We start from the raw sequence: 27,928 nt of genomic DNA, 5'->3' as shown, positions 1-27,928 counted from the left end.
TGCTTCCTGTGCCTCCTGCCATCCCCCGAGGCCAAGGACAGAGCCCATCCCTCACTCCCATTAGGCTGATGAAGCCCAGACAGGATCATTAACTTATTCAGAGTCGTACAGCTAGAAGATGACAGACCCAGAATTTGATTCCCAAAGCATCTGGCTGCAAAGCCACTACCAGACAGTGCCCTTCCTTCCTCCTCCACAGGATAAAAGGGGGAAGAGTGGGACATAAGAAGGCACAGGGCTCGGCCAGCCCAGGAGGTTGGAGGTGCAGATTGACGCATCTCCCCTCCAGCTGAGTTTCCCTGCACAGAGTTCCCCAGTCAATGCTGCAAATGTCCCAGAGGCAAAAATTCTCTGCTTGTTTACTGAGTCCCCTGGTCCAGGGGGTGGTGAGCTGGGTACAAAAGCAGGATAAAGGTAAACTTTCTGCATGTGAGAGCCACCCCCCCCCCCCAAGGAGCTGTGTCACACTCTATGTCACCGTCATCAAAGGGGCTGTGCATAAACCTGAAAAACCAAACGGACCTGTCTGTAGGTGTCACTTATATCACAAGGCTACAGGTGCCTTTATTTCCACGTCTGCCGGGGCCCGGAGCGCCTGCCTCCTCTTGCCTTCCAAGCCTTGTCTCTGGACCCAGCCACCCTGTCCTCACGTAAGCGCCTTTTCTTTTCTTGATGAATTGTGAGGGGCATCAGGGTTGAGAGGCCAGGCCTGAGGCCTGGGTGTGTGTGTCAGGCTCCAGCTCTGTGCTGCCTCCAGAAGCTCCTGGACTCAGCTTTGATTGCCTTCCTGAGAGATGTGACTCCTTTGGCCATGTGGCCGCCCACCCCCTCCTCACCAGCCCCTACTTCCTGCAAACCTGGCCGAATGAGGAGAGGACTCACCCAGGCTCTCCACTCTGTACCCTTCCTGAACACAGCTTTAGGAAGGGAAGCCAGATTTTACACAGCAAAACATTCGGCTTCAAAGGAAGCCTCCCCCACCGGTCTCCTGACTTCATCCCTCAAATCCCCCTGGCCTGCTGACTGCTCCCCACCCCAGCTCCCTTGATAGGGACAACTGCCCTATAGTTTGGGGCATTTTCAGGAATTCGTCTGTACAAAATAGCTTAAAGGAATCCCATTTTTCCTTCTCCCACCCCGTTAGAATAGAATGTGTCCAGAAAAACCGTGGTGAGGGGGAGGGGGGAGTTCCACTGTGTTCTCTGCAGTTGTATGCTGGGGTTCCTGTGGGGTTGCCCCCTGCTGGCAGAAATTGGTAACACATGCTCCCTCCTAAATCTGGGGGGCCAAGTCTGCACGAATGTATCCAGAATTTAGAAGCTGGAAATGGGGTCACGGGCCATTAGATAAAACTTCTTAGTTTTACAGATGAGGGAACTGAGGCCCAAAAAGACTCAGTGACTTAAGAAGATGGGTTTGTATTTTTTGTGTAATCTAAACAGCTAGAGAAATGTCTTGTTTGAAAGCTTGATTCTTTTTTCTTGGTTTTGTTTGCAAGAATGTTTTTCCATGATTCCAGGTTATGCTTGGCAGGAGGTTTTAGTTTGGTTGTCTTCTCTTCTCAAAAGTTGCCGGAGTAGATACGCTGACAATGGTTGATTTTTCCTTCTGGGACAGGAATGGATGTAATATATATATAAAACTGTAGGACATTCTGAAGATTGGGAGTTAAAATCCTCATTTAAGGAGGGTCACGAATGTGTATATACCACACTGGTATGGAAAAAAACCCCAAAATTTTAGTAGTCTGAGTAGTAAGAAATATGCACCATGTTCCTTGCCTGGTGAGTGACCGCGGCAAGATTTAACCCTCCAATTATTTAATCCCAAACTGTAAACTTTGCACTGAAGCCCACAGAACACTGTATGGGCCTCTGCTGCACCTTCAGAAAAACAACAATCAACCGAACGCCCTGAGCAATTTTAAGAGAAATGAGGAATCACTTGATAAGAGGTCAGCAAATTGGCTTTCACAGCTGCTATGGTTTCTCCCAGAGCAAACACTCAAACACCCAACCCACAATCCAGCTTTAGCGGTGAGTGTTGAAATGCTCCATGGCATTCTCCTCAATTGGCCCTTCTTGGGGAGGCCAGAGGGTGAGAAACTGACCCTGCCTTCCACAGAGCTCCAGACCCAGTGGGCATTCAGGTGTCGTGAGGGCTGTGAGGGAGGAAAACACTTTTCTTCCCAATGATACTACCTGATGGTGAGACTGAAGAAGCCCCTCCTGAACCCTCTTTATCCATACTTGGTACCTGTGTGGCCATGTTCTGCCCAGTGATGTTTCACATATAAATAGGCAATGTGTGGGTGCTTAATTGGGTAGATTTTTGGTCGCATGCCCAGAGTGAAGTTGATGATCCCTGCCAGGGTCAGGAAGGAATTTTCCTCCTCTGGCAAACTGGCCAAGGCTGGGTGGTTTTCTTCTTTGCCTCTCTCTGGACGGCTGAGCAGAGGAGTCTGGTTGCTCCAGCCATGGGCACCACAACTGTTATTGCTGCCTCTGGTTTGTGTGAGGGCGAGAAATCCACAGGCCTGGACATCTGACTGGGTGGACCCTCTCTGTGAGCCGACTCAGAAGGGTTGGGAAAGCAGCACTGGAGACATCCGGGGACTCCAGCTTCCATGCCATCGCTGCCTTGCTCCCAAAGGTACTTGCAGCCACCCTTTCTCATGCAAGGAGGGGAGCCCACCTGAATCCTGGCCTTGTGTTGGTTGTGTTTGATCCTTTCCTGCTTAATGGGTGGCTATTAATCTTGGGAAAACAGTTCAACTGCTGTGAGCCTGTTTCTGGGCAATGTGAGGGATCGGAATGTTTAAACCACTTAGCTTCAGTTATCCTGAGATTCCCAGACTGAGGCAGAAGACAGTGGCCATAGGAGGTCAGGAGGAGGGAATCAGAAATGTTTTCAGAGCTACTGGTTTAATCTGTGGTTGTACTGGTTGGATTTTAGTCCAGTTCGATGAGCCTGCTGGGCCACAGTATCCAAATATAATCAACACGTGCGTGTGTGTGTGTGTGTGTGTGTGTGCGCACAGATTTCATCCATCTCATCTGTGTCCTCATCTAATAAGTGAAGAACTAAGGTTTGGAGAGGTGTAAAGGCAGAATCATCACTCCACGTTGAGGGCTTTTTCCATGATGACAAATCAGCCAGCCCCTCAAAAAATGAAGAGTGTGGCTGGACCAGCAGGCCCAAGAATCTTGTCCTGTGCAGATGTTATACCATCTAACCCAGTGCTTCTGAATCCTTTTATTATTCCCCCATCCCATTGGGAATGGCTGGCTTACCTCTTGCCAGGCTTTGCTGAGAAATGAGAGCTCAGCCACCACTCCTTCCGCCCACTCTGCTCACCCACATGAAAGAAATCTTAAGAGCCCCAATGTTCAGTCACTGCAAGGACCTTAGAGGGCCTAAAGAAGAGGGGCTGCTGAACACAAAGGAGCCATTATTCTTGAATTTGCACACCTAGTGCATGCTGGCTAAGTGGCTGAGGTCTTTTGTGGCATGCCCAGAGGGAATAGCATGCAATTGCAATTGCAAAACAAAACAAAACAAAGAAAGAAGAAAAAAACTTCCACTGCTTTCATAGAAGACAGTTTTTTCAAAAAGCAAGAAATAATTATGGAAGAAGGAACATAGCATGTCATACACCCAAGGGAGCCCTTTAAGAAAGACCTAATGGATATAATTTGCCGAAGAAGGAATTACCAAAGGGAATCAGATAAGACTTTGTGGGAAGTGCTGGAGAGATTACAGATCAAGTGAGTGGGTTGGTGTAAATAAAAATCCTTAAAGAATGTACTCTATCAATCAAAGATATTCTTAATTTTTATATGATTAAATTCCATTCTCAAATGACTTTTTTAAAACACCAAATGACTTTTGAGAATTGTTTGTCAAGAAGTATCAATGAGAAAAATCTCCTATACCCGTGATCACATTTTGTGTTTGGAGAACCCCCTATTCACATTGAAGACGTAGAGACAGTGTTCTGGGTTTTTTTTTTCCATTTGAGGTTCACCTTTTCTTTCTCACACTCAATGAGAGTCATGTCAGAAGGCTTCTTTCTTTTTCTTCCATTTTCTGAGCCTTCTGGCCCAGAAGGAGTGAAGATAGTTTTATCCTTAGTCCTCACTTAGATAAACTTTTCTGAAGTCCAGAAATCAGAAAAGGTCTTGGGCTTCAGGGACACTTCCCTCCCTTGTAAGCTCCCACCCCACCTTTCTTCATCCTGCCCTCCCTCTTCCCCCACACCCCAACTCACTCTGGATATAAAACCAGCCAAGCCATGGGAAAATCAGAGCCCAAACCCAGGCAGCCTTGACTTCTATGGGATAAGCTCCCAGGGGAGATCTGTGGCCCTGATAATCTGCTAGGCCCATTAATCCTATGCAGGCATCACAAAGAAGGTAGCGCCTGCCTTGAAAGCGCAAGGTCTCGAGTTCAATCCCCGGTACAAAAAAAAAAAAAAAGGCAGGGTCTGGGGTCTGGGGACTCATGGGTACTGGTCCAGAAAGGGTGTTCAAAGATGGGATTCAAACTGCTTTCTATTCATGTCTAGAGTCCAGTTCTCATGCACATGGGACGGTGGTGATGATGGTAGATTTGTCAGCAAACAATTTGTCTTTGGTTCAAGAATCACACAATCCCCGCCCCTCTTAGTATCTCTGTGTTACAAAGTGTACCTGAGATACAACTGTGTTTTGAGAAAGGGAGGCAGATAGACCAAGAGTCAGAAAACTTAGGCCCTCCCTCCAATTTAACCGTGCTATCTACTGAGTAAGTTGCACAAATTCCCAGGGCCTCAACTTCCTTCCCTGAAAAATGGCAGAATGAGAGATTAGACCAACTCAGTATTTTCCAATATGGTACTCACATCTCCGCCGAGGTACAAGTAGATTCTGCTCAGTGGTTGACAAACTCTTTCTCAAAGGGCCAAATAATAAATACTTTAGGATTTGCCAAAAGACACAATCAAGGATGTTGTGTAAGTACTTATTTTAAAATATAAAATCATCTTTGGCTGCAGGACATACAAAAGTAGGTGGCAGACTGGATTTGGCCTGAGGATGTAGTTTGACAATCCCTGATTTAGGTGGCACATGGATGAACATTCTCTATTTAAATCCTAATATATTTTTTTTTCACTTTCTTTAGAAAATACTTTCTCTTTATACTGATGATATAAAGTATAAAAGTTTTATTTTTAAATAAGCATATTAATGTTAAAACAAAAAAGAAGTTGATTTTTAAAATATTTTAAGTAAATAAAAGTGTTTGGTAGGATAGAGGTTGAGTGAAATTATCATGGTGATCAAGGCAAATGAGCAAAGTTTGAGAGACATTGGGTGGGATGTTGGACAAGTCCTAACCATCTTAAAATTCCATCATTTAATATCCCAGGATGTGGAATCTAGTCTTGCCCTGACATTTTACCAGTAGTGTGATCTTGAGCTGCTTTGTCCTCATAAATGGGGGAAGAACTGGCCTATCTCTATTATTTCTAGAGAAAGAGAACTTAGATAAATGGGTGTTTTAATCTGCCAAACATGGATTTTTAAATTTGAATTGGGAGGATATGGGACGCAGCAAAGAGGTAGTGTACAGGAATATAGGAAGCAGCAGAGCAAGGATGGCATGAGCAGGAATACATCTTTGAGGAAACATGAGCCCATTCCCTTCCGCCATCTTTCCAGCCTTTTCTTGGAGTTCCCCTCATGACAGAGTGGGTGGGGAGCAAAATCCAACACTAGGATCATGAGCTTTTACACAGACAAACCTGAGCTGCCACCCAAACCCCATCACCTGCCAGCTGGGTGATTTTGCATTTGGTACCTGGAGTCTTCAAACTCATCTATACCTCATCTTATACCTCATCTATAAAATGGAAGCACTTCCAGTCCCTGTCTCAGAGTGGTTATTCTGAGAAACATGAGAATTCATGAATAATAAAGCTAAGCACTCCAGTACATAGCATGGAGCCTGAAGTGTAGTGCCTATGGCAAATTCCCTTCTCCAAAACTTTCAGGACAGCTGTACTACAGAATTCGGAATTCTTCAGGTGTTAGGAAGGCGATGCCCTGTATATCCTGCAAAATACAAAGAACCCCCCCCCCAAGGTCTAGGATTGCTCTAAGACATCAGTATCTCTGCAGTATATCCTATGAATACTAAGTAGAATTAATAAGACTAACTATAGTTATAAAACTGTATAACATATATCATTATATGTGTTATGTGTACACACATACATAAAACTGTATAAAACAATATGACATCAATTTAGGTCTGTTTGCTGGGAAATATGTGTGTGCACCAAACACACAAACTCACGGATTTCTTGCCCTGTTTTCAGAAGCCTATTGTTAGCTGCTATGTGTCAGGTATCAGAAAGTCAGATGTGAGGGACTAGGAAAAGTTAGCAAAGGGGCAGTGTTGCAGAATAAGAACCTCCATTCTCAAACACCAGCTTCCCAGCTTTCAAGTTATGTTGCTTGGGCAACTGCCTCAGCCCCTCTGCATTGGTTTCCTCATCTATGAAACGGGGAGAGGCGGGATGTGGTGAGGACTAAATAATGCCTGTTGTAGAATGCACTGAGGGGTGCCTGAAGGCTGCCATTATTGAAAACCAAGGGTGGCCCTGCTGGGGCGCCCACATAGCGCGGCTTCCGGAAGCCCACACTCTGTGCCGCCTTCACAGCCTTTCTGCTATTGCAGGGTGATGTTGGACTCGGTGACACACAGCACCTTCCTGCCCAACCCGCCCTTCTACGACCCCCTGATGTCGTGGACAGATCTGTTCAGCAATGAGGAGTATTACCCGGCCTTTGAGCATCAGACAGGTGCGTACGTCTGGAGCAGCCCATCCAAGGGCAGCTGGCACGGGCTGGGGCAGGAGGTGCGGACCAGGGCCAGACAACAGGCCACTCTGGGGCCTGAAAATGCCGGTGTTCAGAGGCCAGGGGAGGCCCAGGTGGAAGGAAGGGCAGCCTCTTGCTGGAAGGAAGGCCCTGGAATCCTCACCCTAACTTCTTCCTAGTTCTGTGTGGACTATCTAACCTGGCCCAAAGCAAGTGCTCCTTAAACATGAGTCCCCTTGCCATCTCCCCGCTCTTCCTCCCTCTGGGTCTCAGCACAGATTTTATCCACCTGAGAAGGAAGCTTGGGGCCTTACTCTCCAAGGACCTCGGTCCCAGCGTGTCTGGGTGACTGCACATCACAGCACAGCAGGCCTGGCAAATACACACCGCACAGGCAGTGATGCAAGCACCCATCAGGCCATCAGTCCCCACTGAGCCTTAACCCTGAACACCCCGGCCAGGGGCAGTCCAACCCCAGTGTGCCAAGGCAGGCCGTGTCCAGGAGGGCCCAAGCCTCCAGACACTGTGCACCGTCTACCAGCAGAGAAGCCCCTGCCTCGGGGACTAAGGGCCAGGGCTGCCCACAGAACTGAGGAATTTACCTACATCATGCAGTCCAATGCTCACCCCCATCCCACACACACATGCACACCTGAAATCTCTCACTCTCATCCTAGAGGTCTCATGGCATTCAGATTTGAATCATTCAGACGAAAAGTACAATTTCCAATGGGGCCTAAGAAGCACCTGAAATTCGGCTAACAGATTAAATCTGAAGGAGCAGAATGAAAGCTACTGGATCCCTGGCCCTCCATGTGTCCCATCATGGTGGGGCCCAATTCCTGTCCCTCTCTACCCATGCATAAACCCAGCCCCCACTTAACCCAGACCTGCCACTGTGAGAGGCCCCTCCCTGCATAATCTCCTGGGTGGCAGCTGGGGTGGCAGGGGGAGAAAGAAATGGCCTCAACTATCTGCCCCCTTGATGCCCAGACATTGACAGTGGCAGCTTCTATAGTTGTCAAAAGCTCAGGGTCTGGAGTTGGGTGTCCTAAATGTGAAGCCTGGTTTTGACATGTATTATCAGCGCCATCTTAACCTCTTGTAGCCTAGTCATCTCAGCTGGATGATAGGGAAAGTAATACTGCCCCCCGGGAGGGTTGTTATGAGACTCAAATGAGTTCATAAATGTGAAGTTCTTGGGATGTGGTCTGACCTGGCCATGGCCAGCGCACATGGGCGTTTACAAAAATGGAGGGTTAGTTCCAACAGGGTGTGACCCAAAGTTATAGGGCTGGCTGGTGCCAATGATTGTTTATCAGTGTGAATGTACTTAATGTCACTGAACTGTAAGCTTACAAAGGGTTAAAATGATGTTTTATGGTATTTTTATTTTATCACCATTTTTGAAAATGAAAAGTTAACAGGAACGATCACCAATTAATTGCCAGTGTGACTTAAAGCTGAGCAGGTCTTGGATTCTCAGACACAGCGTTCTCCCAGCTGAGGCCTCTGCGTTTCTATCAGTTTAATGAGAGGTGGGACCAGGTCATTGCTAGAGTTCCTTCCAGAAGCGTCTCTGGATACTGCATCATGCAATATCACAAGCATAGCTTTCTTCTCCCACCACTGAGAGAATAGAAATTTTCCCTGGGGTGTGAGGCCAATGAAAATAAAATATCCTTCAGGAGTAACATGGGTTCCTGGCATTCCCGGAGAGATGAACCAGGTTTTTACCACCTGGTCCTCTAGATTTCAGAAGAAGGTGTGTTATTTCTGACCTCCTAAAAGTCAAAGTTGGGCGTGAAAGCTCAGTCTTGAGTGAGCACCTCTCTCCGAGCTGCCTGGGCACCAGTTGAATGTTATGAGTCCCACTGATGGCAGGAATACCTGGCAGTTCCTTCTTGTCTTTTTCTGTCAAGGACATCACCACCCAGAGGGATGACTCCTTGGTTTGAGTTTCCACAAAAGCTCTCTCTGCCAGGGATATGTCAGGGACAGCCATGTTTGCCCTGGGCATTTCTCTGCAAACTTTCATCACTTGGTGGCCAAATGAACCTGAGGCATCTTTACCCAGGTTCTCTCCCACCTCACAGGAATTGCCATCTTGAATGCAGAGCTTGGCATAGGGATTGTCCTCGTGGCAGCTTCCTGTTTCAGTCTAGCTTTGAGCGCTGACACTGCCACTACCAGACACGTGACCTCCAGCCAGTATGCTTGGAATATATTTTCCTTTGCAGAAACAATGCACACCTCCTAGAGGAGGAGGATAGGATGAGATTTTGTATACAGAATGTTTAACCAAGTGCCTAGTACTTGGTAATGCAAATGTAGCCAAATACATCCCACAACTCCCAGACAGGTAGAAAAGCAGCTCCCTCTCTCCTCCTGTATTCTTCATACTGAACAAAAGTAACACAGGTCTCCATTGCAACCTTCCCAATTTTTGACACTGTAGATACTTTGAGATCAAAGGGAAAGAAAATGAAATGATAGTGCGCCCTCTAGACGAATGACCTAGAACACAGGGTACACAGGAATGGTCAGTGTGTTGAGGAAAACCAGCTGTTTTCCAAATTTTTCAAAATGTCCGTGGCAGTTTTGCTGAAGCTATGCCCTTCCTGTGCCAACCACAAATGGTTCTGCCTGCTCTTTGAAGCAGGACTTCTGCTTGGCAGCACTGCAGGCTAGAAGGGGGACAATCAGAGATGGTAACGCCTTAGAATTTCATTAACTTACCCTAGCCTTGACTTGGCCTTTTCAAAGTAAAGAATTTAAGTAGGGATGGGGTCCACGTATTTCACTTGCATATAACATTTTTCTAAAGAGTCTTTCTCCAATCAAGTTCCAGTTGCCAAGGCTCTGAGGAGTATTTGGCCTCACCTCTGCTTCCAAGAGCTCTGTCCTGGGCCTCCACTTCCCCCACGTACCTCTCTTGATGGCCAGTGGCCATGCCAACGTGGAGTTTTGCAATCTTGTCTGTGCTTTGGGTAGGGCAGAGGCTTCTAGATTAGGGCAGCTCTGGAGGGTCCCCACAGAGGGGAGTTGAGAAGCCCACTCTTAGCTCTCCCCTGTACAAGACCAGCAAGTCATTTCTTCTACTTTAGTTCGGAAGACAGTGGAGATTAGTGGGTATTAAGGCTTTGCCACAAGAGCTAGAATTCACCTACAAGGTGTGATCAAACGCTACAGTGAATTTTTTCTTTACTGTATTACAGTAAAAGAAATGTTGGCCATTAATCCCTCTGAAAAGACTTCCCTTTTCTTCAAACACACTTATCCCATTCTTCTTGCCACTTTCTGAAGCAGTTCTGGAAGTCCTCTTTCATGAATGTCTTTAGTTGTGCTGTTGTGGCTGCCTGCATGTCCTGAATCAACTCAGAACGTTTACCTTTTGTGGTCATTTTGACTTTGGAGAAGAGCCAGAAGTCACATGGTCCAGATCCAGTGAATAAGGTGGATGAGGACACACAGTCACGTTTTCACAAGCTTGCCTTTCTGTTCCATGGTACTCAGCAGCAGTAGTCATCATATTTTTTGTCACACCTCATGGACACAGGAAAGAGGACTTCCAGACTGCTTCAAAAAATGGCAAGAACAATAGGATAGTGTTTTCAAAGTGAGGAGAAATATTTTTAGAGGAACTATGGCAGTGTATCTTTTACTGTAATAATTCTTTTTATTTAAACACATACTGTATTTTCTTGACCAGCCCTTGTATATGACCTACTTTTAGCTCTGCCCTTTACCTGTGTGACTTTGAAAAGGGTCAGCCCTTCAGGCCATACTTTCATTTTTAAGAGGGGCAACATAAGACCTCATACATAGCATATATTGAGGATAACATGAGAAAACACAAGGTTCAGCGTGGTGACTGAAACATATGAACACTTAATAAATATATTAGCTATTACTATTCAATGGGAGCTTTTATTTGGCTGGGTGTGATGACGTGTGCCTATAATCCACCTACTTGGGAGGCTGAGGAAGAAGGATTGCAAGTTGGAGAACAGCATAGACAACTTAGCAAGACCCTGTCTAAAAATAAAAAGTTCTGGGGATGTACCTCGGGGTAGAGCACTTGTCTAGCATGCATGAGGCCCTAGGTTCAATCTCCAGGAGTACAGAGAAAAGGAGAGGGAGAGAGCAAGGCAGGGGTTATTTGAAGAAAGACCTATTTTATTTAAAAATTTAAAAGTACAAAACCAATTATCTTAGATGTTAATATCCAGAAAATCAGGGAGAGAAGTACTTGGATCCAACGTGGGTTTTCTAAGCAAGATGCATATGCTGGATGCAGTAGTCCTGTGATAGGTATCGAGCAGTTACAGAAGAAAGAGTCTAAGAATTTCTAAGAGAAAACCAGATAAACAAACTCAAAATCATGTGACTCTGAGCTGAGCCCTGGGGCAGCAGCCACATTCCAGAGGATCTCATTATGGGCCCCTTCTGTTTGGCCCCTGCACACATCTGAGCTTCCTGGGTAGCTGTGGCCATAAGATCACTTGGACTGGCTCTCTCTGCCCCTCTTCACCCCACATTCCCAAGACCAGGGCCCTTTGCAGACACCCAGCCAGCCCTGCTGCCCTTTGCTCCCCGAAGTTTCTTACACTGCTCCTGGCTTTATTTTTCCTACCTCAGTGGTGTAAGCACGCCAGAGGCTAGGAGAGAAAGGTCAGTAAGGCTACGGGATGGGGCTGGCTTGTAAAGTCTCTCCTTTCAATGACAAAGCTGCAATTGACGGTGTCCCATGCTGCCCAATCCACTCATCACCTCTCTTCAGTGCTGCCCCAGGCAAAAATCTTTCCCAACTCCCTATGCTAATAAATCATGCTAATTATGGTCCAGAGTTGCTTCTCTTGAGCCTCCTCTGAGGCAGCCCGTCTGTCTGTCTCCCCTCACTGAGCTCTGAGCTTGCTTTGGTCAGGTTGTTCCTTGGCCTCACTGAAGAAAGCCTCACTTCCCTAGGAACTCATGCGCTCCCACAATGGAATTGGGCAGCACTGCCCACTTTGGCATGAACTTCCCAATTCTAAATGTCCCCAGCCAGGACCACTTCAAGCATGGACATTACCTGCTGCCCCTGTGTGCCCTGGAGCACACCAGGCCAGCTCTGAAAGCTGCATCCTTTCCAGAATTCCTCCCAATTTCTGAAAATGCTTTCTAGCTCCTCAACTCTTCTTCCCTAAGCAGCTGGGCCTCAAACAAGAGTCCTGACCCACTTTAGACTTCAAAGGCAGGGCCTGCTGCTTAATATTGGCCTGTGGACATTTGGATTAGGCCTTCCTGGCACAGGATGCCAGCAGCCTTGAGTGGTAACACAGGTAGAAGGCCCTCGTAACTTGGCTTTCCCTGGAAGTTTATTTTATGAATGATGGAGGCATCGAGGGGAATGCTATTCATTTGCAGACAATACAATTTGTTAAAGACAATATGTTCTTGGGTGTGTAGCCCTTCCTTTTATTTTCCCTGAGTTCATTTCTTCCAAGGAGCAGAGAGTCTTCTTCATGTTATTTTCTGGAGTTAGAAGTAATGGCATCATCTTCATCTCTCCATCGCTTTCTGATTTTTCAAACCTAGGTTTTATATATATCTTCATCCAAATTTCATTTCAGTCAGTCTTCAAGATGTGTACCCCACTTGTTCCCCCTCAGCCTAGAAGGGTGAGGTTCTATATGATGCAAAATGCCCAGGTCCAAAGGCAGAAGTTGGCGTGGGCCAAACTCCCTTACTGACCACTTCTGTGATCTTAAGGGGTTGTGTAACCTCCCAGAACTTCAGTTTCCTCACCTGTAAAATGGAGATAATAATCACTCCTGACTCGGTTACACCTACTGAGCACCCACAGTGGGCTGGGCCAGGCCCTCAGCTCTCCTTGTTCAGGGTGAGCAGCACCTGAGGTCTGGGGAGGGAGACACCATGAATCCTTCCAGGCCTCCTGAGAAGGTGCCTGAGGGGAAAACTCTCTGAGAAGGCAAGTGAGTGGAGAAGTTGGGGAGGGGGAAGAATTATTCAGGAGGCAGCAGAGGGAGAAAAAGCACTGTGAAAAGACTGAGCTGTGGAGCAACCTGAGAGAGGGGAGCAGGGAGAGATGAGGAGGGAGTGTGGATGAAGAGGCCTCCTCCCCTCTGTCAGCCTGACCCTCCTCCAAACCCTGCGGATGGACCAGCAGGCCCACCTCACCAAAAAGCAACCCATGGATGCTGGCTCCTGAAGCTTTCCCTCTGTGTCACTGAGAATAGCCATTTCCCCTCAGCTCTGGGGGCTGTGGGAAGGGCTTTGAGGATGAGGAGAGCCAGCGGCCTCTTGGCTTGGGCCCCAGCTCTGCTCCAGGCCCAAGCTGCACACAAAGCCTGCTCTGTGGTCAGCCTCACAGAGCAATGGGGAGCCAAGCCAGCAACACCTTCCAGGTGTCGGTGCTACCCCCACTCACATTTCTCTGAATCCTGAAGGCCCTTTTGGCTTCCAGAAACAATATAGTCCCCTTCAAGTGCCAAAGAAAATAACAAGAGGGTAGGAATGAAGAGAGCAAGGGAACAGAGAGCCAAAGCTTTCCCTGAAGAGAAACATGCCATGCCCTCCACTGGCAGAACACTGATAGCCATCTCTGTCAGGGCCCAGCCCAGCACAAAACCAGCAGCTGAAGAATTTCAAGGCTCATAAACATCTCCCTTCAGAATGCCAGGGAAGTCCAAAGGCCCCTTAGGGTTACTCAAGCCAGAAATCAGTAGGTGAAGACACAGACTGGACTCAGGAAGGGCCTCTGTTTCTGAAGGAGCCCCTGTCTGCTGTGAGGTGCCCACAGTGGGCCTGGTAGGGGCTCCAGCCAGCAACCAAGAAGCAAGAACAGTGCTGGGGTCCCACTGGCCCTGCTTCTCTCATCCATCAGGCAGAGGCTACAACATCAGCCTTTTCTAGCCTGGCAGAATACTGACTCTTTCATCTACACCCATGTACAATTCTAGCTATAATTTTAAAACAAATGTATTGTTTAGGTTTGACTGCTCCTCAACCCACTCTACAAGGGGAAAAGAAATGTATGGGAGGGCCTAGGCCTTGGTTTCCACCTTCATGGCATAGCTCTGATTTGGCAGAAATGTTGGGAGGATTTGAGAGACTAGAGATGCTGTCAACAAAGACATGAGGCACCTCAGTGATGCACAGTGGGGTTAGAGAGTGGTAGCTCCTGGCAGGGCAGAGAGCCCACTTCCTGGCTGGGTTAGAAGTGCCACAGCTCTGCTGGGGACAGTGGCAGCGAATGTAGCATTTACAGGAGGGAGGGCAGTAGCACCACTGCCCTTTGTTGTGGAGTCTAACTGGAAAGAGGCCCTATCTGTCATCCACACAACCAGACCCGCTCACCTGAGCCGTACTCCGCTCTCTGCTCTCTACCCTCTTCCTCAGACCATCGCATGCTCTCTAGATCTCCGTCTGCCTCTCTCCCCATGTCCCATCTCTTCCCTCACTGACCCTCTGAGGCCAGTATGGTGGGATGGGAGGAATGGTGATGTTTGAGTCCAGGTTGGGATTCATGTCTCAGGTCTGCCACATGCTGACCATGGAACCTTAGGAAAGTCTTCTGTGACCCTCAAGAGCCTCCTCATCAGTGGCCTCCTAGGGGACAGAACCAACTGTGTGTGTCTTATCCAGCATGAATTTTTGACATGTAGTTTGTTGTGTCATACTTAAGAGGTGTACAACTCTAGTGTTAATAGCAGTAAAATCTTCCAGGATAATTCATTGAATCTGCAGAATAACCCTGTGATATAAGTGCTGTAATTATCCTCATTTCAATGATGAGGAAACTGAAGTTATCATTTATTGATTGGATGGATGGATGGACGGATAGATCAATGAGTAGTATGGAAATCATAAGATTAAAGAAAATCCTCAAAACACCACCAAAACCTCAAGAACGCAACACAACCAGCTCTCCGTGACTCCTTCCTCCAGAGTCACCGGCTTGGTAGTCCAAGATCTGACCTTGGACGATATCTAACTGGCACAAGGCTCTGGCACAAGATGGCCACAGAATGTGCACAAACAGGAAGCCAGTTCAGAGCACAGAGAATCAGACCAGCCTCTGATTCCTCTGATTCTGTCCAGTGCGCAGTAGGGATTTAATAACCATTGAATTACTTGGTAATTTTCTTTGCACCGGGCTGCGTATAGTAATCTCAAATCCCCTAAGAGCTCTGTGAGTCTGTCACATTATCCCCACTTTACAGATGAAGAAACAGAGGCTCGCATATCTACAGACTTTGCCCAAGTAGAGAACAGTCAAATCACGGTTTGAACCCAAGCCTATTAGGCTCCTAGACATGTGCTCTTGATGCCATGTTGTCTGAAACCAAATAACTGAAGAGCCTTTTGCTTTTCTTCTCCACTGAGTCCCTCTTTCTAAGCACCAAAATGAGGTGCTTCCTTCTCGCCACCTCTCCTTCCCTCTCTCTCTCCAAAGTCCGTCGGCAGGATCCCTTCCCTCTGGTCTTCTCTCCAGAACAGAAAGTGGCCTGAACCCCTACAGAGCATCTGGAGCATAGCCAGAGTCTCTTTGGGGATAGCTTTGGGGACCATGGATCCTCACTTCTGTCTCCCCGGGTGCAGCTTGTGACTCCTACTGGACATCAGTCCACCCCGAGTACTGGACGAAGCGCCACGTCTGGGAGTGGCTGCAGTTCTGCTGCGATCAATACAAGCTGGACGCCAACTGCATCTCCTTCTGCCATTTCAACATCAGCGGCCTGCAGCTATGCAGCATGACCCAGGAGGAGTTCGTGGAGGCAGCGGGCATCTGCGGCGAGTACCTGTACTTCATCCTGCAGAACATCCGCACGCAAGGTCAGTGGCAGAGGCCGGGCTGGGGGAGGAGCCTGGGACCGGAAGTCCTGAGAGGCCCTTCCGATCCCTGTGACTCGCTCAGCTAGACTTCGTTCACTGGAGCTCTCTGGTAGCCAAAATCTCTCAGCAACGGGAAGCTCTAGTGTGCTAGTGCGGAGATTTTAGGTAACGAGAGTAAGTTAGGTGAAAGCAAAGTGAGTGCATAAAAAAAAAAACTAAAACCATAGCAGAGGCACGAGGCTGATAGCAACAAAATGATGCAAGATGTTCACAAATACTTTTTGATGGACTAAAAAGCTTTATGCTTCACCTGTCGTTAAGCAGAATTAAGAAAGTCATTTCCTTTCCTGTATGCAGAGGAGACCGGGTAATTAGCATTTCCTAGCACACGCCTAAATGGTGAAGGATCAGATGGCCGACAGGTGGCGCCAGTAGCTTGATTTGGCTCTTCAGCGTCCCCCTGAGAGCAAATGTTGACTTTTTTTTTCCAAACCAGAAAGATTTTTTTGAGAATACTGTATCAGTGTCCCAGTGTCACGGATAAGGGAACTCATGTCCCAAGTGAAGTGACTTTCCCAAGCCTACACAGTACACATATAGTGGGTACAAAGCAAGGGCTTGGAGATTGGCAGGACCCCCTTTCAATCTCTGGTCACCACCTGGGACTCGGCAAGACGCTTCACCTCACAATCCCCAGGGCTGGCTTCGTCTGGCCCCTGGGACGGGGTGTGGGACGCCTCCACGGGCCTACGAGAGGATTTAGCGAAAATATTCGCTGGCACAGCAGTTAAGGACATCACTGCAGTAAATGGCAGCTGTTTCCGTCATCTTTAATATAGACAAGAGGCAGAAATTTTTAAAACTAAAGGAAATACACTATACATCTCACCTCAGGTTTTTTGTGGGTTTGCTTTTTTTTTTTTTTTTTTTTTTTTTGGTACCGGGGATCCAACTCGGGACCTTGCGCTTGAGAGACAGGCACCGGAACCGCTGAGCTAAATCCCCAACCCTTCAGCTCAGTTTTAAGAAAGATCTATCTAAAAGTTGGTGCCTGCTTTTGGAAAGACTGTTTCAGAAGATACAAAACATAGGATACTCACTGGCAGTGGAGATAACCAAGCAATCAGTAGTCCCTGCTTGAAGGGCAGGCTGTAGCAGGGATTTAGGTTTGGACAGAATCCCAGGGCTGTGGAGAGGGACACGACCCGTCCTGGAAGAGTCTGCAGCTTGGCTTTGCCAGCCTGGCAGTGTCAAGTCAACTCAGTTGGTCTCCAGGCACCAAGCTGCCCCTGTGTTGCAGTGGCCCAGCAGGGCACCTCCTTGCCCTGGCAACTGTCATGTCGGAAAATACCTGTCCCTGGGCCCATTAGCTCAGGGACTCTATGCAAAATGAATAAGCTAAAAATTGACTCTTCTAATAGCCCATAGTTGGCTCTTCTTTTTCTTGGGATTCCCTGAAGTCACACAGGTGCCACCTCCAATGGTGGCACTTGGGACTCTCTCTAGGCAAGGGAAGCTTCATGTTGAGCTGTACAAGTATCTGTTCCCAACCTGTTCTGTTCTGAAATTCCCCCTTTACGTTCCCCAAGCCGATCTGTGTACGTGTGTGTTGGACCAAAGTTCACACTGTCCCAATTTCTCCAGAACACATTTTCCTCTGTCATTCTGGAATAATTATTAGTAGTGTTGCCTTTCATTCTCAAAAGTGTTTCCATTTGGACACTAAATTACAATATAAATAATCATTTAGTTTATGCCTTATATTATCCCATAGGTTGGAGCACTAGCAGAATAGGGCAGACCAAGGGAGTCTGACCACCACAGGAACTAGAGGGACTCTAGGGCCCAGAGAACCACCTGGCTCAGGAAGTATTGCAGTAGGATCTAAGGGCCCCGTCCCTGGAAGGAGAGGTTAGGGGAAAGGATGAGAGCAGAGGGTGGCTTCCACACACCAGAGAGGAATGAGTCCCTCATTTGTCCCACACCCTGTTCTACTCAGCTCTTTGGGCAGAGTCACCTGAGGTGTCATGCAACAAAAGCCAAGGAGAACATGGCACCAGGAATAAGCAATCACAAACGTGCCCTATTCCCATCTCCTTGATAAATACAAGTTAGTTCTCACGTTGGACACCAAGTTAGGAAGCAGGTGGCCTTTGGGCTATCTTGCTACTTGAAAACATGATCTGAAACTCCTAATCCAAGGCAAGCTCACCGCCTTCTACAGAGCAAGGAACCAAGGCCATAGTCTTCCAACCCCTCAGTAAACTTGGCATTCATGTAGGGTTTTGTGCTTCTTCAGCCTCTTCTGCCCATTCTTCCCTTTGACCAGCACATAGCAGAGATTCTAATCTCAGGAGATTAGAATCCCATGGTCAGAGATCACAGAGTCTAAGCTGGAAGGCAGTTGAGTGGGAGTTTTGCCTCACGTTGCCACTGAGAGCAACCAGTGAGTTCAGAGATCAAGTGGCTGGCAAAGGTCACACAGATCAGTGGTCTGGCCCAGCTCAGTGCCCAGCCCTTTGGGCACCCAGCCAGGCTCAGTCCCCGGTGCCCATGAGAAGATCCACACAGCTGCTGGGCATTTGGCTCCACTACTTTTTCCAAGTGACCTTTAAGAACAAGGAGACTGTCACTTTGCAGGGTGGCTTTAGGGTGGCTCTGTAAAGGCCAGATAGTCTCTAAGTTTCCTTCTAAAATAAAACCACCGTTCCTAGGGAACATTTGCCCTCCTGTGCTCCCACACCTCCTTTCCTGGCATGGCCAGCACTGCATGATATGGTTTGCAGATTTCTTTCTCTTTCCCAGGTTACTCCTTTTTCAATGACACCGAGGATACCAAGGCCACCATCAAAGACTGTAAGTAATCAAGCTCAAGCTGCACAAGCCTGAGCTGAGGCTATTGTTGGGCACACAGGCTTAGTCCTGTGTTGACCACCACACCGCACGTTAATGAACTGAAACAAGCCAAGACATGGAGAGGTAGTAGGGAGAAATGTGGTGGAAAGAGTTCGAGTGTGTTCTGTGGGACCACATCTTGGGTCCTGAAGTACCTGCCCTCCCATCTCCCTGTCTATAGAATGGTGGGACCCTTCTGGGCCATGGTGAGTTCAAGAAATAATGCCACAAAGTGCCTGGTAGGTGACAAGGTGTGAGGGCCCCCAAAACTGGTACCTGTTAGCCATGATACTAGTAATTACTCATCGTTAGAGGTCTTGTGGCTGAGAGCCTGTAAGAACAATCTGAGTGCACTAGGTAGGTCAAGTTTATAATTATAAGACAATGGAAGATCTCAGATGGCCTTGTTGATCCTATCTCACTTTGCAGATGGAGAAGGTTTAGGAAAGGGAATTTTAGGCTTCCATTTTTTTAAAGATGAGGATTATTGTCACTATTAACTAGTAAGTTCCTCCCAAAGGCCCTCACCCAGCAGCCAAGAGGAAATGTGGTCCTAGGCAGCCCCCTTCCCACCATGGGCTTCACTTCCAGCTCATTCATTTGTAAAGAAAAGGTAGAACTCGTGATGATTCCTAAGGCCCCTGAGTGGTGTCAGCCAGTGGGGTAGACACAGAGGGACCATTCCTGTTGATTTATTTCTCCTCTCCCTAAAGCCCAAAGGAATCAACTAAGGATTGAGTCCAGATTAACAAAAGTTGTGGGGTTTTGGTTTTGGAGATTTGGCACAAAAATAGCCAGATCCATGCACCATATGGGAAAAAGGGAAGAAGAGGTGACCGAGAGAATGGCAAGTACAGAGGCTCTGACCCATGAACAATCTCGGTCCTTAAAAAAGAACCTAAGAAGGCCAAAGGGTCCAGCATTAGTTGTCCAGTACAGCCACCCCTAGCCACATGTGGCCATTTGAGTTAAAATTAAACAATATTAAAATTAAGCTCCTTGGTAGGACTGATTGGATCTTAAGTGCTCAGTAGCTGCAGGTGGCTAGCGGCTACCATATCGGATGACTCAACTGTCCAGATTTCACCATACCAGGAATCCATGGACATCTGGGACAGTGTTGGGAGAGTATCAGTGAAATCAGCAGACAGAGAACAGGATGGGGTGGGTTTAGGGTTTGTGGATTTGGGGTTTTATGATGAGCAGGCTGGTACGCTGCCAAAGAGTTATGAGCATGGAAAGGGTCAGACCCCATCTACATCTTAGTAACTCTTGGGCTGCTGTGTGTGGGCTAGAAGGAGTTAGCCAGAGCCCAGGGTGGTGAGATGGAGGCCCAGGGCAGCGATGGGGAAGAGATGGAAAGAAGTCCCTGGAGGTGGAAGTGGTGGGACAAGGGCTCCAGGTCCACATCTCTTAACAATACACATCTGAAGACAAACCCTCTACCAATGGCTGCTGCAATCATGAGAGGCACAACTTCTAGGATGAACTCACAGTTAAGGTGTCTGGTAAGCCCGCCTAAACTCCAGCTTCACAGCCCCTGGGGAGGCCAGTCAGTGGCTCAGCCACAGCCCTGATGATCATGCTTTGCCAAAACAGAAATCCTAATGTGTAGTTTGATGGCACAAGGATAGGTATGAGGCCAATAGTTTGGTCCCGTATACAGTGATCCTATTCTAGAAAAGCCAGGACATAGAGCCACAAAACCTATGCTCCAGGTGGTGTTTCATGTCCTCAGATATCTCTGACTCAGAAATGAGGGGGTGCCTTTCAACCAGAGGCTAAGCCCTGACCAAGGAGGATAAGGTGGCATCTGGGACTTCTGGAAACGTTCCACTGGGGTCTTCAGTAAAAATTAATAGTTCTTGTTACACTTTTATAGTACAGTACTGGGGATTGAACCTAGGACCTCATGCATGCCAGGCATTTGCTCCACCCTTGAGCTATGTCCTCATCCCTTTTATCCCTTTTTCTTTTTTTATTTTTATTTATTTATTTTTTTGATACCAGGGATCGAACTCAGGTCCTTGCGCTTGCACAGCAGGTGGCGGAACCACTGAGCTAAATCCCCGGCCCTAATCCCTTTTTATTTTGAGACAGGGTCTTGCTAAGTTGCCTAAGCTAGACTCAACCTTGTAATCTTCCTGCCTCAGCCTCCTAAATAGCTGGGATTATAGACATGCCCCACCATACCCAGCTTCATTACTATTTATTAAGCACTTACAACCTGCCAGATGTGGAGTTATACTAAACATCCTACACACTTTAACTCATTTAATACTCATCCTAACCCCAACAGGTAGCATAGTTACCTCCATTTGTATCTCAGGAAACCAGGGCTGTGGTGACTTGTAAGCACATGTAGAGCTGGGATTCCAACATGTCTTCTCAATGCCTCTGCTCTTATCCATTGAGCTACATGTCCATACACACACATATGCACACACATGCACACACACTCCTAGGCCCTTCAATTCACTCTGTCCAGGAGGTCTGGGCCCAGTTAATGATTCAATGGGATGATTTTCAACCTAGTGCCCACTGAAGGTGCCAAGGCCCAGCAAACTACGAAACCTTCGGAACTGGCCAAAGTGAAGCAACCCAACCCTGTCCCACAGCAGCAATGCCAGGGATAAAGCCTGCAGTCCTGGGTTGGCTGCTGGCACCTCACGCTATGGAGCCTCAGAGCATCCCCACACCATCCTGGCATGGGGTGCGGGCCTTATGCTGGACCGTGAGTGCCATGGGATGTGCTAAGTTTGACTTGGAAACCCTGCCCGCAGGCCCACATCCCAGCTTCTGGAGCATACTGGACTATGATTTCAATCCGCAAATGAGAATAAGGCCTTTGGCCACAATTAAGTTTCCAGTCTCAAGGCCAGTGAAACCTGTCCACATCTCACAGACAGCAGAAGGCCAGGCCAGGCCTCCATTCACCCCACACCAGGCACAGCCCAGCTGCAGGGACATGTTTGAGATGAAGACTGAGATAGGGAGAGCCAGAAACACAGCTGGCATCTGCAGGGGAATCAACTGGGTTCCGGGGCTGCGAAAAACCCACCGGCTGAGCATGGTGAAGGCTTTGATTGGGAGCCTGCCTTGACATTAACACAGTGGTGACTTTGGTCCCTCTGACCATACTCTGTCCCCACCACCAGCCAAGAAAGGCCTTGAATCTAGTCACCCCATGAGTACCTTCAAAGTCACCATGGGAACAGAAAACAAAGATCCGGGCCGGAAAACCATCCCCATAGCTCCTACAACCCCCATCTAACCTCCCCAGGGAAACTCTTTTATCCAAAACACAGGGCAAATCATGAAAACTAGAAGAGTGACTTTTCCCTCCCTCTTCTTGCCACTTTAGCATTTCAAAGAAAGCTTACTGTCTATTCACAAACAATAATTCAGCTTTGTTTATCTTGATGGCTCCTTTTGTTTTCCCTCTTCCTTATTAAATTAAAACAATGGCGAGGTCTGAAACTGGGGATAGACACACCTCACAAGGTGGCTGAAATCAGTGGATGGCCATGTTTAGCCGAGATCTTTGCTAACTAGTGTTCATTCAATACATACTGGACCACTTACTATGAAAAACACCATAAAGTAGAAGCTGTGAGCATGGGGTTTGGAATGGGAACTCTCAGGTCCTGGGTTCCCCATCTGGGTAAAGTTTTTAAACTCTGGGCTTCAGATTCCTCCCAAATAAAATGAAATCTCAATAGTGTCACACAGGGCAGTTGCAGGAGTAAAGGAGATGATGTGTGTGAAACTTTTAACAAGCCCTTAGCCTTTAGTAAACACCCCATAAATCTCAGCTGTTAATAGAAGGGATAAAGAGACAAGATAGATCTTTACTTTACTTGGGTCATCTTTACTTCCACTTCTATCCCTTCCAATCTGTTCTCCATACAGTAGCCAGGGGGATCATGTTAAAATGTGGATCTTTGCTTTACGCCTTGGTATAAAATCCCAAGGCTTCACCACGGCCTCTAAGGGTAGAACTGACGCTTTGATACCAAAGGTGTCACACAGGTGCTGTGGGGCTCAGAAGGGATTAACCCAAAGGATGAGTTCAGGAAAGGCTTCCTGAAGAGCTCTTGTATAGAAGTGGAGGGTGGGAAGCCTGTGCAAAGGTCCTGAGGCAGGAGAAAGCCACACCCCTCTGGGGCCATCTGACTCAAGAGAAGGGACAAAGTCAGGGAGCAGAAAGAGATATGGTTGGAGATGTGGGTGAAATCCAGTTGGTGAAAGGCATAATGAACAAGACAGCTTTCATCCTGGAGACAACAGGGAGCCTCTGCAGGATATTCAGCAGGGAGTGACATGACACAGTGGCACTAAGACAAGTCACCCTGGCCATAGGGTGCACAGGACACTAGCCCCTCCCTTGACAGTGCATAGATTCCTTCATTTGGTGTAGTGTATGTCCTGGACTACACAGCAGATATGGTTAGCGGCTGGTCAGCGACACTTATGGGCACCTACTCCACACCTAGTGCCATGCTAGGTGCTGGGGGATACTCTGGAAGCACCATCCTGCCCTCTGTTGAACACTGGCAACCGTGGACTATAGAAATAAAGGCATCAGAGCATGAATGCTCAAGGTGATAAAGGAAGTAAGGGAGGTGGATATGGATATGGTGGATATCTGAGTATGTATGTGTGCTGGCAACTTGGGTAGTCAGAAAATGCCTCCACGGGAAGGGGATTTTGAGCCAAGTGTGAGATGAGGTTCTGAACTCATAGATATATGAGGAAATAGCATTCTGGACAAAGGGAAGAGCAAGTGCAAAGGCCCTGAGGTGGAATGTGCTTGCAGGCTTGAGAAAGAGTCAGAAGCCATCAAAATGTATAATTGAGGGGCTGGAGATTTAGCTCAGTGGCATGGCACCTGCCTTGTAAGCACAAGGTCCTGAATTTGATCCCAGTACTGCAAAAAAAAAAAAAAAATGTATAATTGATAATGTGAAATAGGAAGAAAAGGTCTAAAGGGGTAGGGGAAGTGGGAGGGGTAAAGGAAAGGAATGAAGGGAAAGGAAAAAATATGAGAAACAGAAAAAATGGAAGCAAAGTCTTTGTAGGGAGGGGTGGAGGGGTTGAAGGGAGGGCAAGGGAATGGGGAAAAAATAAGAACCAAGATACATCATGTAAAGGTGCAAGCTCCCAATGATGAATGTAACTGAATTGTAGACCTAAAATGTAGCAATAAACTTAATGGAAAAAAGTCAGAGACCAGGGAGTCTGGAGCAAAGTGAGAGGAGAAGGGAACAGGGAGAGATTTAATGTGGGACAAGACAGGGCAGATCCAGTACTCCTGTTTAAAAAAATAATATGCTATTTTGGGGCAGTGCTGTGTTAGACTGTCACAACATGAGCTATGTAATTTAACTCAACCCTGAGTTGACGACTTCCTTTCTATCCTTTATAAGCTTCTAGTCTTTACTTTTTCTCTTTTTGGTAATGGGGGTTGAACTCAGGACCTTGCACTTGCAAGGCAGGCGCGGTGCCACTGAGCTAAATCCCCAGCCCTTCTCGTCTTTACTTTTACTTGTGTCTTTTCCAATCTGTTCTCCCCACAGTAGCCTGAGAGATCTTAAAATGTGCATCTTTGCTTTACACTTTAATATAAAATCCAAAGTCTTCCCCATGGTCTCTGAGGACGTCCCCACATGGCCAGCCAGCCACCTGCCTCCCCAGGGTTTCACCTCCAGCTCTCCCAGCACGTGGTGCACCTGCCTCACGGGTACTCTCTCCACACCTGGCTCTGCACATGCTGCTCCTTCTGCTTGGGACCCTCTGCTCACCTCCTCAATGTGCTCATCTTTATCTCTCAGTGCAGTGTCTCCTCTTCAGTACACCATGCTTCCTACACACGCTGGTTCAGGCTCCTTCACAACATCTAAAGCTCAGGGCAGTCTGCCTGCTTTCTTTGTTTTTCCTGCCTGTCATTCCTTTGGTTCCACTTGAGCAGGGGCCGTGCCTGTTGTGATCACGCTTGTATCCCAGCACCCAGACAGTGATAGGTCCCAGCATTGAGCATCAACTTTCTCCAAAGGCAGAATCTTCAGCCTCTCTGTCCCATTCATCCACTAAGGACCCACAAAGTGCCCAGCACTGTGTCTTCTACCACAAAAGCAGTCAGTGAGCATCTGCTCATTCAGGTGCTGCGATCCTTTCCACTGCTGTGAGTCCTTCTGTTTCAGATGCTGATTCCAACTGCTTGAAAGCCAGTGGCATCAAAAGTCAAGATAGCCAGAGTAGTGGTCGGACAAGTAAGTGCCACTTTTCATTTCTAACTGCTTAAAACCATTCCTGAGACAAGCCAGATGACTCCAGGAAGCTTTGAAACTAAATGTGTACAGCCAGCGATTCCCAAGGAAGGTAGTAGAGAAATTATGATCACTTCCGGACAAGTTACCAAAGTCAGGTTTATTTCTTTTTACCTGGACATGATATTTTAAGAATTAAAGTGGGGAAGTAAAGAAATAGTCTAAGCATTTTGTATTTCTGAATGAAAGTTTTATTTCTCCTAGTCTGCCATGGGTCTTTCTCATTGAAGTACTCAGAGGAGAATAGCAAAGAAAATCCCAGGTGTTGACAATTCTATGAGCCTTTCCCAGCACTCAGCTCTGCCCAGTGCAAAATCAAACTACTGTTTCACAAATATAGGGGTGGATCCCCGGTACCAAAAAAAAAAATAGGAGTTGAAAATCATCATTACATACTAGGGATGTTTATAACCATATGATACGTATTAAATCATTAAACTCTCCACCCTATCCTATGACATGGGTTCTCTTCTTATCCCATTTCACAGAAAAGGTAACTAGGGAGATTACAGTTACAGAGCTAGGAAGAAGCAAATTCAGGACCCAAAGCTAGGCAGTCAGCCCCCACGCCCAGGCTTAAGGACACTGTAATGGAACAAAGGCAGGAAGGTGTGGACTGCAGGATCTCACAGCAGCCTATCAGAAAGGAAAATGAAAAGATCATTTGACAGTTGTTTCCTTTGCTGCATAAGAAGTAGCCCATAGTTCACTAAGCAAAGAGCACCCATGAGCCATAGCACTGGTAGTGAGTATAAAACTTGGTGTCTCTGAATGTATGTTTTCCCATTGCTTTATTAGAAGACAGACATCTCACAGGTCAGTAAGGGTCCCAGCAGAAGCACTCAGTCATATGACAAGAAATAGCTTCACAAAGGAACTATTTTTAAAATTTAAGTAGCTAACATTTTTCCCCTTCTCAAAAGGCCTCCAAAGTTCTCATCTGTGGGAATTTGTGCGAGACTTGCTTCTATCTCCTGAAGAAAACTGTGGCATTCTGGAATGGGAAGACAGGGAACAAGGTATTTTTCGGGTGGTTAAATCAGAAGCCCTGGCAAAGATGTGGGGACAAAGGAAGAAAAACGACAGGATGACCTATGAGAAGTTGAGTAGAGCTCTGAGGTAAGTTAATAGCATAAAATACCCCAAGCCTTCAAAGAGAAGTTATATAAAATGGGCAGCCATAGAGCATTACACTGTGTTTGCAGCTTTTTACTTGATAATGGAAAGATCATGAGACAAAACATGGGTTCTTAGTTACAGCCAGGATTATGGCTTGTAAACTAACACTGCATACTTTCCACGCTTGGCACTATTCCCCAGAAATCAATCTGAATCCAAGTGCTCTCTCTCTCTCTCACACACACACACACACACACACCATTTTGAACCAATTATGGTGAGGTTCAATCTTCAAGATGTCTGGGAAAGGCTTTAAGTGTAAGTTGATAAGGAGGTGTGAAAATACCACAGTAACCCAAGACCAGCCTCATCACCTGAGAAGAATGAGCAGAGTATTTACGTTCTGTTGTTTTCCCGGGGTACAAACCCTCCCCGAACTTCTCTTCTATTTGCTTTCACAGATATTACTATAAAACAGGAATTTTGGAGCGGGTTGACCGACGGTTAGTGTACAAGTTTGGAAAAAATGCACATGGCTGGCAGGAAGACAAGCTATGATCTGTTCCAAGCATCAAGTTCATTTTATGGATTTCTGCCTTTGAAAACAATCAGATTGTGACAGACATTTGAAAGTCTTTATTTTAAACCTACAAATGTGCTGATAAAATTTCTCTTCATCTCAGCTTACATTTGGACTCAGTTGTTGTCTACTTGGGGTGACGGCTACAGCCCTTCAGAAATCTCCCTCTCCCCAAGGGGAGGAAGGGATAGTCTTTTATGGTTTGTTGATCTAATATTATTTCCCTAATCAAAAGTTGCAGAGCCACAATAGCCAATGTCATTGGTGCTGCTCCAAGAAAAGACCTAATTCTGGGCCGGGAATTTAGCTCAGTGGTTTTGCCCACTGCTGCGCAAGCACAAGGACCCGAGTTCGATCCCCGGTACCAAAAAAAAAAAAAGAAAGACCTAATTCTGTCATCCGATACTCCTATTCCCAAGCTTCCAACATGGTCAACGTGGTTAACTGTGGCAGCTCACAAGAAAAAATCATGATTAGTGTGTAATTTATAGTAGGAGAGAGTAAGATGTAAGTCATACATTCTTTAGATTTTAAATGATTAAAGTCAAATCCCATAGAAAAAGTTTCTTTTAAAAAAAGGTCAGCCATTAAGCTGGGACATAATTGGATTCAGCGTAGGTTAATAGTAGGTTTCTTAACCACAACATCTTTTTGACCACTCAGCAAAACTCCCTTTTGGAGTCACACACTTAAAATTAACCATATTATTAACTGCCACTAAGACTGTTTCCTCTCCTCTCCTAATGGATGGCTACCATCAGATATGCAAAGAGCTAGCCAACAGACATGCACAACAATTTTCAAATCTCTGCTGTCTCTGTGATTCCAGCCATCAACAGGATAAAATCATAATTTGTTGATTCTGTCTGAAGTCAAGACATTAAACCTTTATAGAACTGGATATGTCCCAGTGACCTGTGAGTTTCTTTTGGTTTGTCTTCTTACCTGATGAGTACTCAAGTTCTAAAACACATTTCCTTGACAAAAATAGCAACGTACCTTTCACTGGCATGTAAGTCATAGTGACCTACAACTAGGTGGCCTGGCCCTGAGCCTCAGACTTCACTGGAGCTGACCGTCAAGCGCTGAGGCACTGAACCACAATACAGGCTGCAGACCTGGTTTTTTTAAAAAAAGAAAATGTGAATTACTGTAAAATAATCTATTTTTGGACTCATGTGTTTTCCAGGTGTTTAGAGTTTGTAAACAATGTGAATAAATTATTTAACATACCTGTCTCTGTATTTCTCAGTTCAGTATGATAGGCTTGGCAAAGCAATCACAACCTAGAAAAACAT

General features: G+C 46.7%; 1 protein-coding gene across 2 annotated transcripts; it reads left to right on the top strand.

Annotated features, from left to right (window-relative positions):
- Positions 1 to 506: 506 nt before the first annotated feature.
- Elf5 (E74 like ETS transcription factor 5) lies at positions 507 to 27,862 on the top strand. Of its 2 annotated transcripts, none has more exons than XM_004852057.4 (7): positions 507 to 650; positions 6,724 to 6,848; positions 15,474 to 15,707; positions 18,513 to 18,563; positions 24,806 to 24,874; positions 25,855 to 26,050; positions 26,512 to 27,862. In XM_004852057.4, the coding sequence occupies exons 2-7, from the start codon at positions 6,728 to 6,730 to the stop codon at positions 26,606 to 26,608; spliced, it is 768 nt and encodes a 255-aa protein (XP_004852114.1). In that variant the 5' UTR covers positions 507 to 650; positions 6,724 to 6,727; the 3' UTR covers positions 26,609 to 27,862. The 2 variants fall into 2 exon arrangements, with proteins under 2 accessions (XP_004852114.1, XP_004852113.1); XM_004852056.4 differs by lacking the exon at positions 507 to 650 and adding an exon at positions 2,163 to 2,652.
- Positions 27,863 to 27,928: the final 66 nt, after the last annotated feature.

The sequence above is a fragment of the Heterocephalus glaber genome, unplaced genomic scaffold (assembly GCF_053883595.1).
Source record: "Heterocephalus glaber isolate CG9 unplaced genomic scaffold, H.glaber_assembly_v1.0 deba00000594, whole genome shotgun sequence".
In the NCBI taxonomy this organism is placed as follows: domain Eukaryota; kingdom Metazoa; phylum Chordata; class Mammalia; order Rodentia; family Bathyergidae; genus Heterocephalus; species Heterocephalus glaber.
The sequence above is the reverse complement of the archived record's forward strand: the minus strand, read 5'-3'. Positions and strand labels throughout refer to the sequence as shown.

What these genes read in the sequence shown, in the direction of transcription:
- Elf5 (XM_004852056.4), top strand. Translation starts at nt 2,627, where the DNA reads ATGCCATCGCTGCCTTGCTCCCAAAG. An exon ending in TCGCTGCCTTGCTCCCAAAG is followed by an intron (nt 2,653 to 6,723) that starts GTACTTGCAGCC and finishes CTGCTATTGCAG; the next exon opens with GGTGATGTTGGACTCGGTGA. An exon ending in GGCCTTTGAGCATCAGACAG is followed by an intron (nt 6,849 to 15,473) that starts GTGCGTACGTCT and finishes CCCCGGGTGCAG; the next exon opens with CTTGTGACTCCTACTGGACA.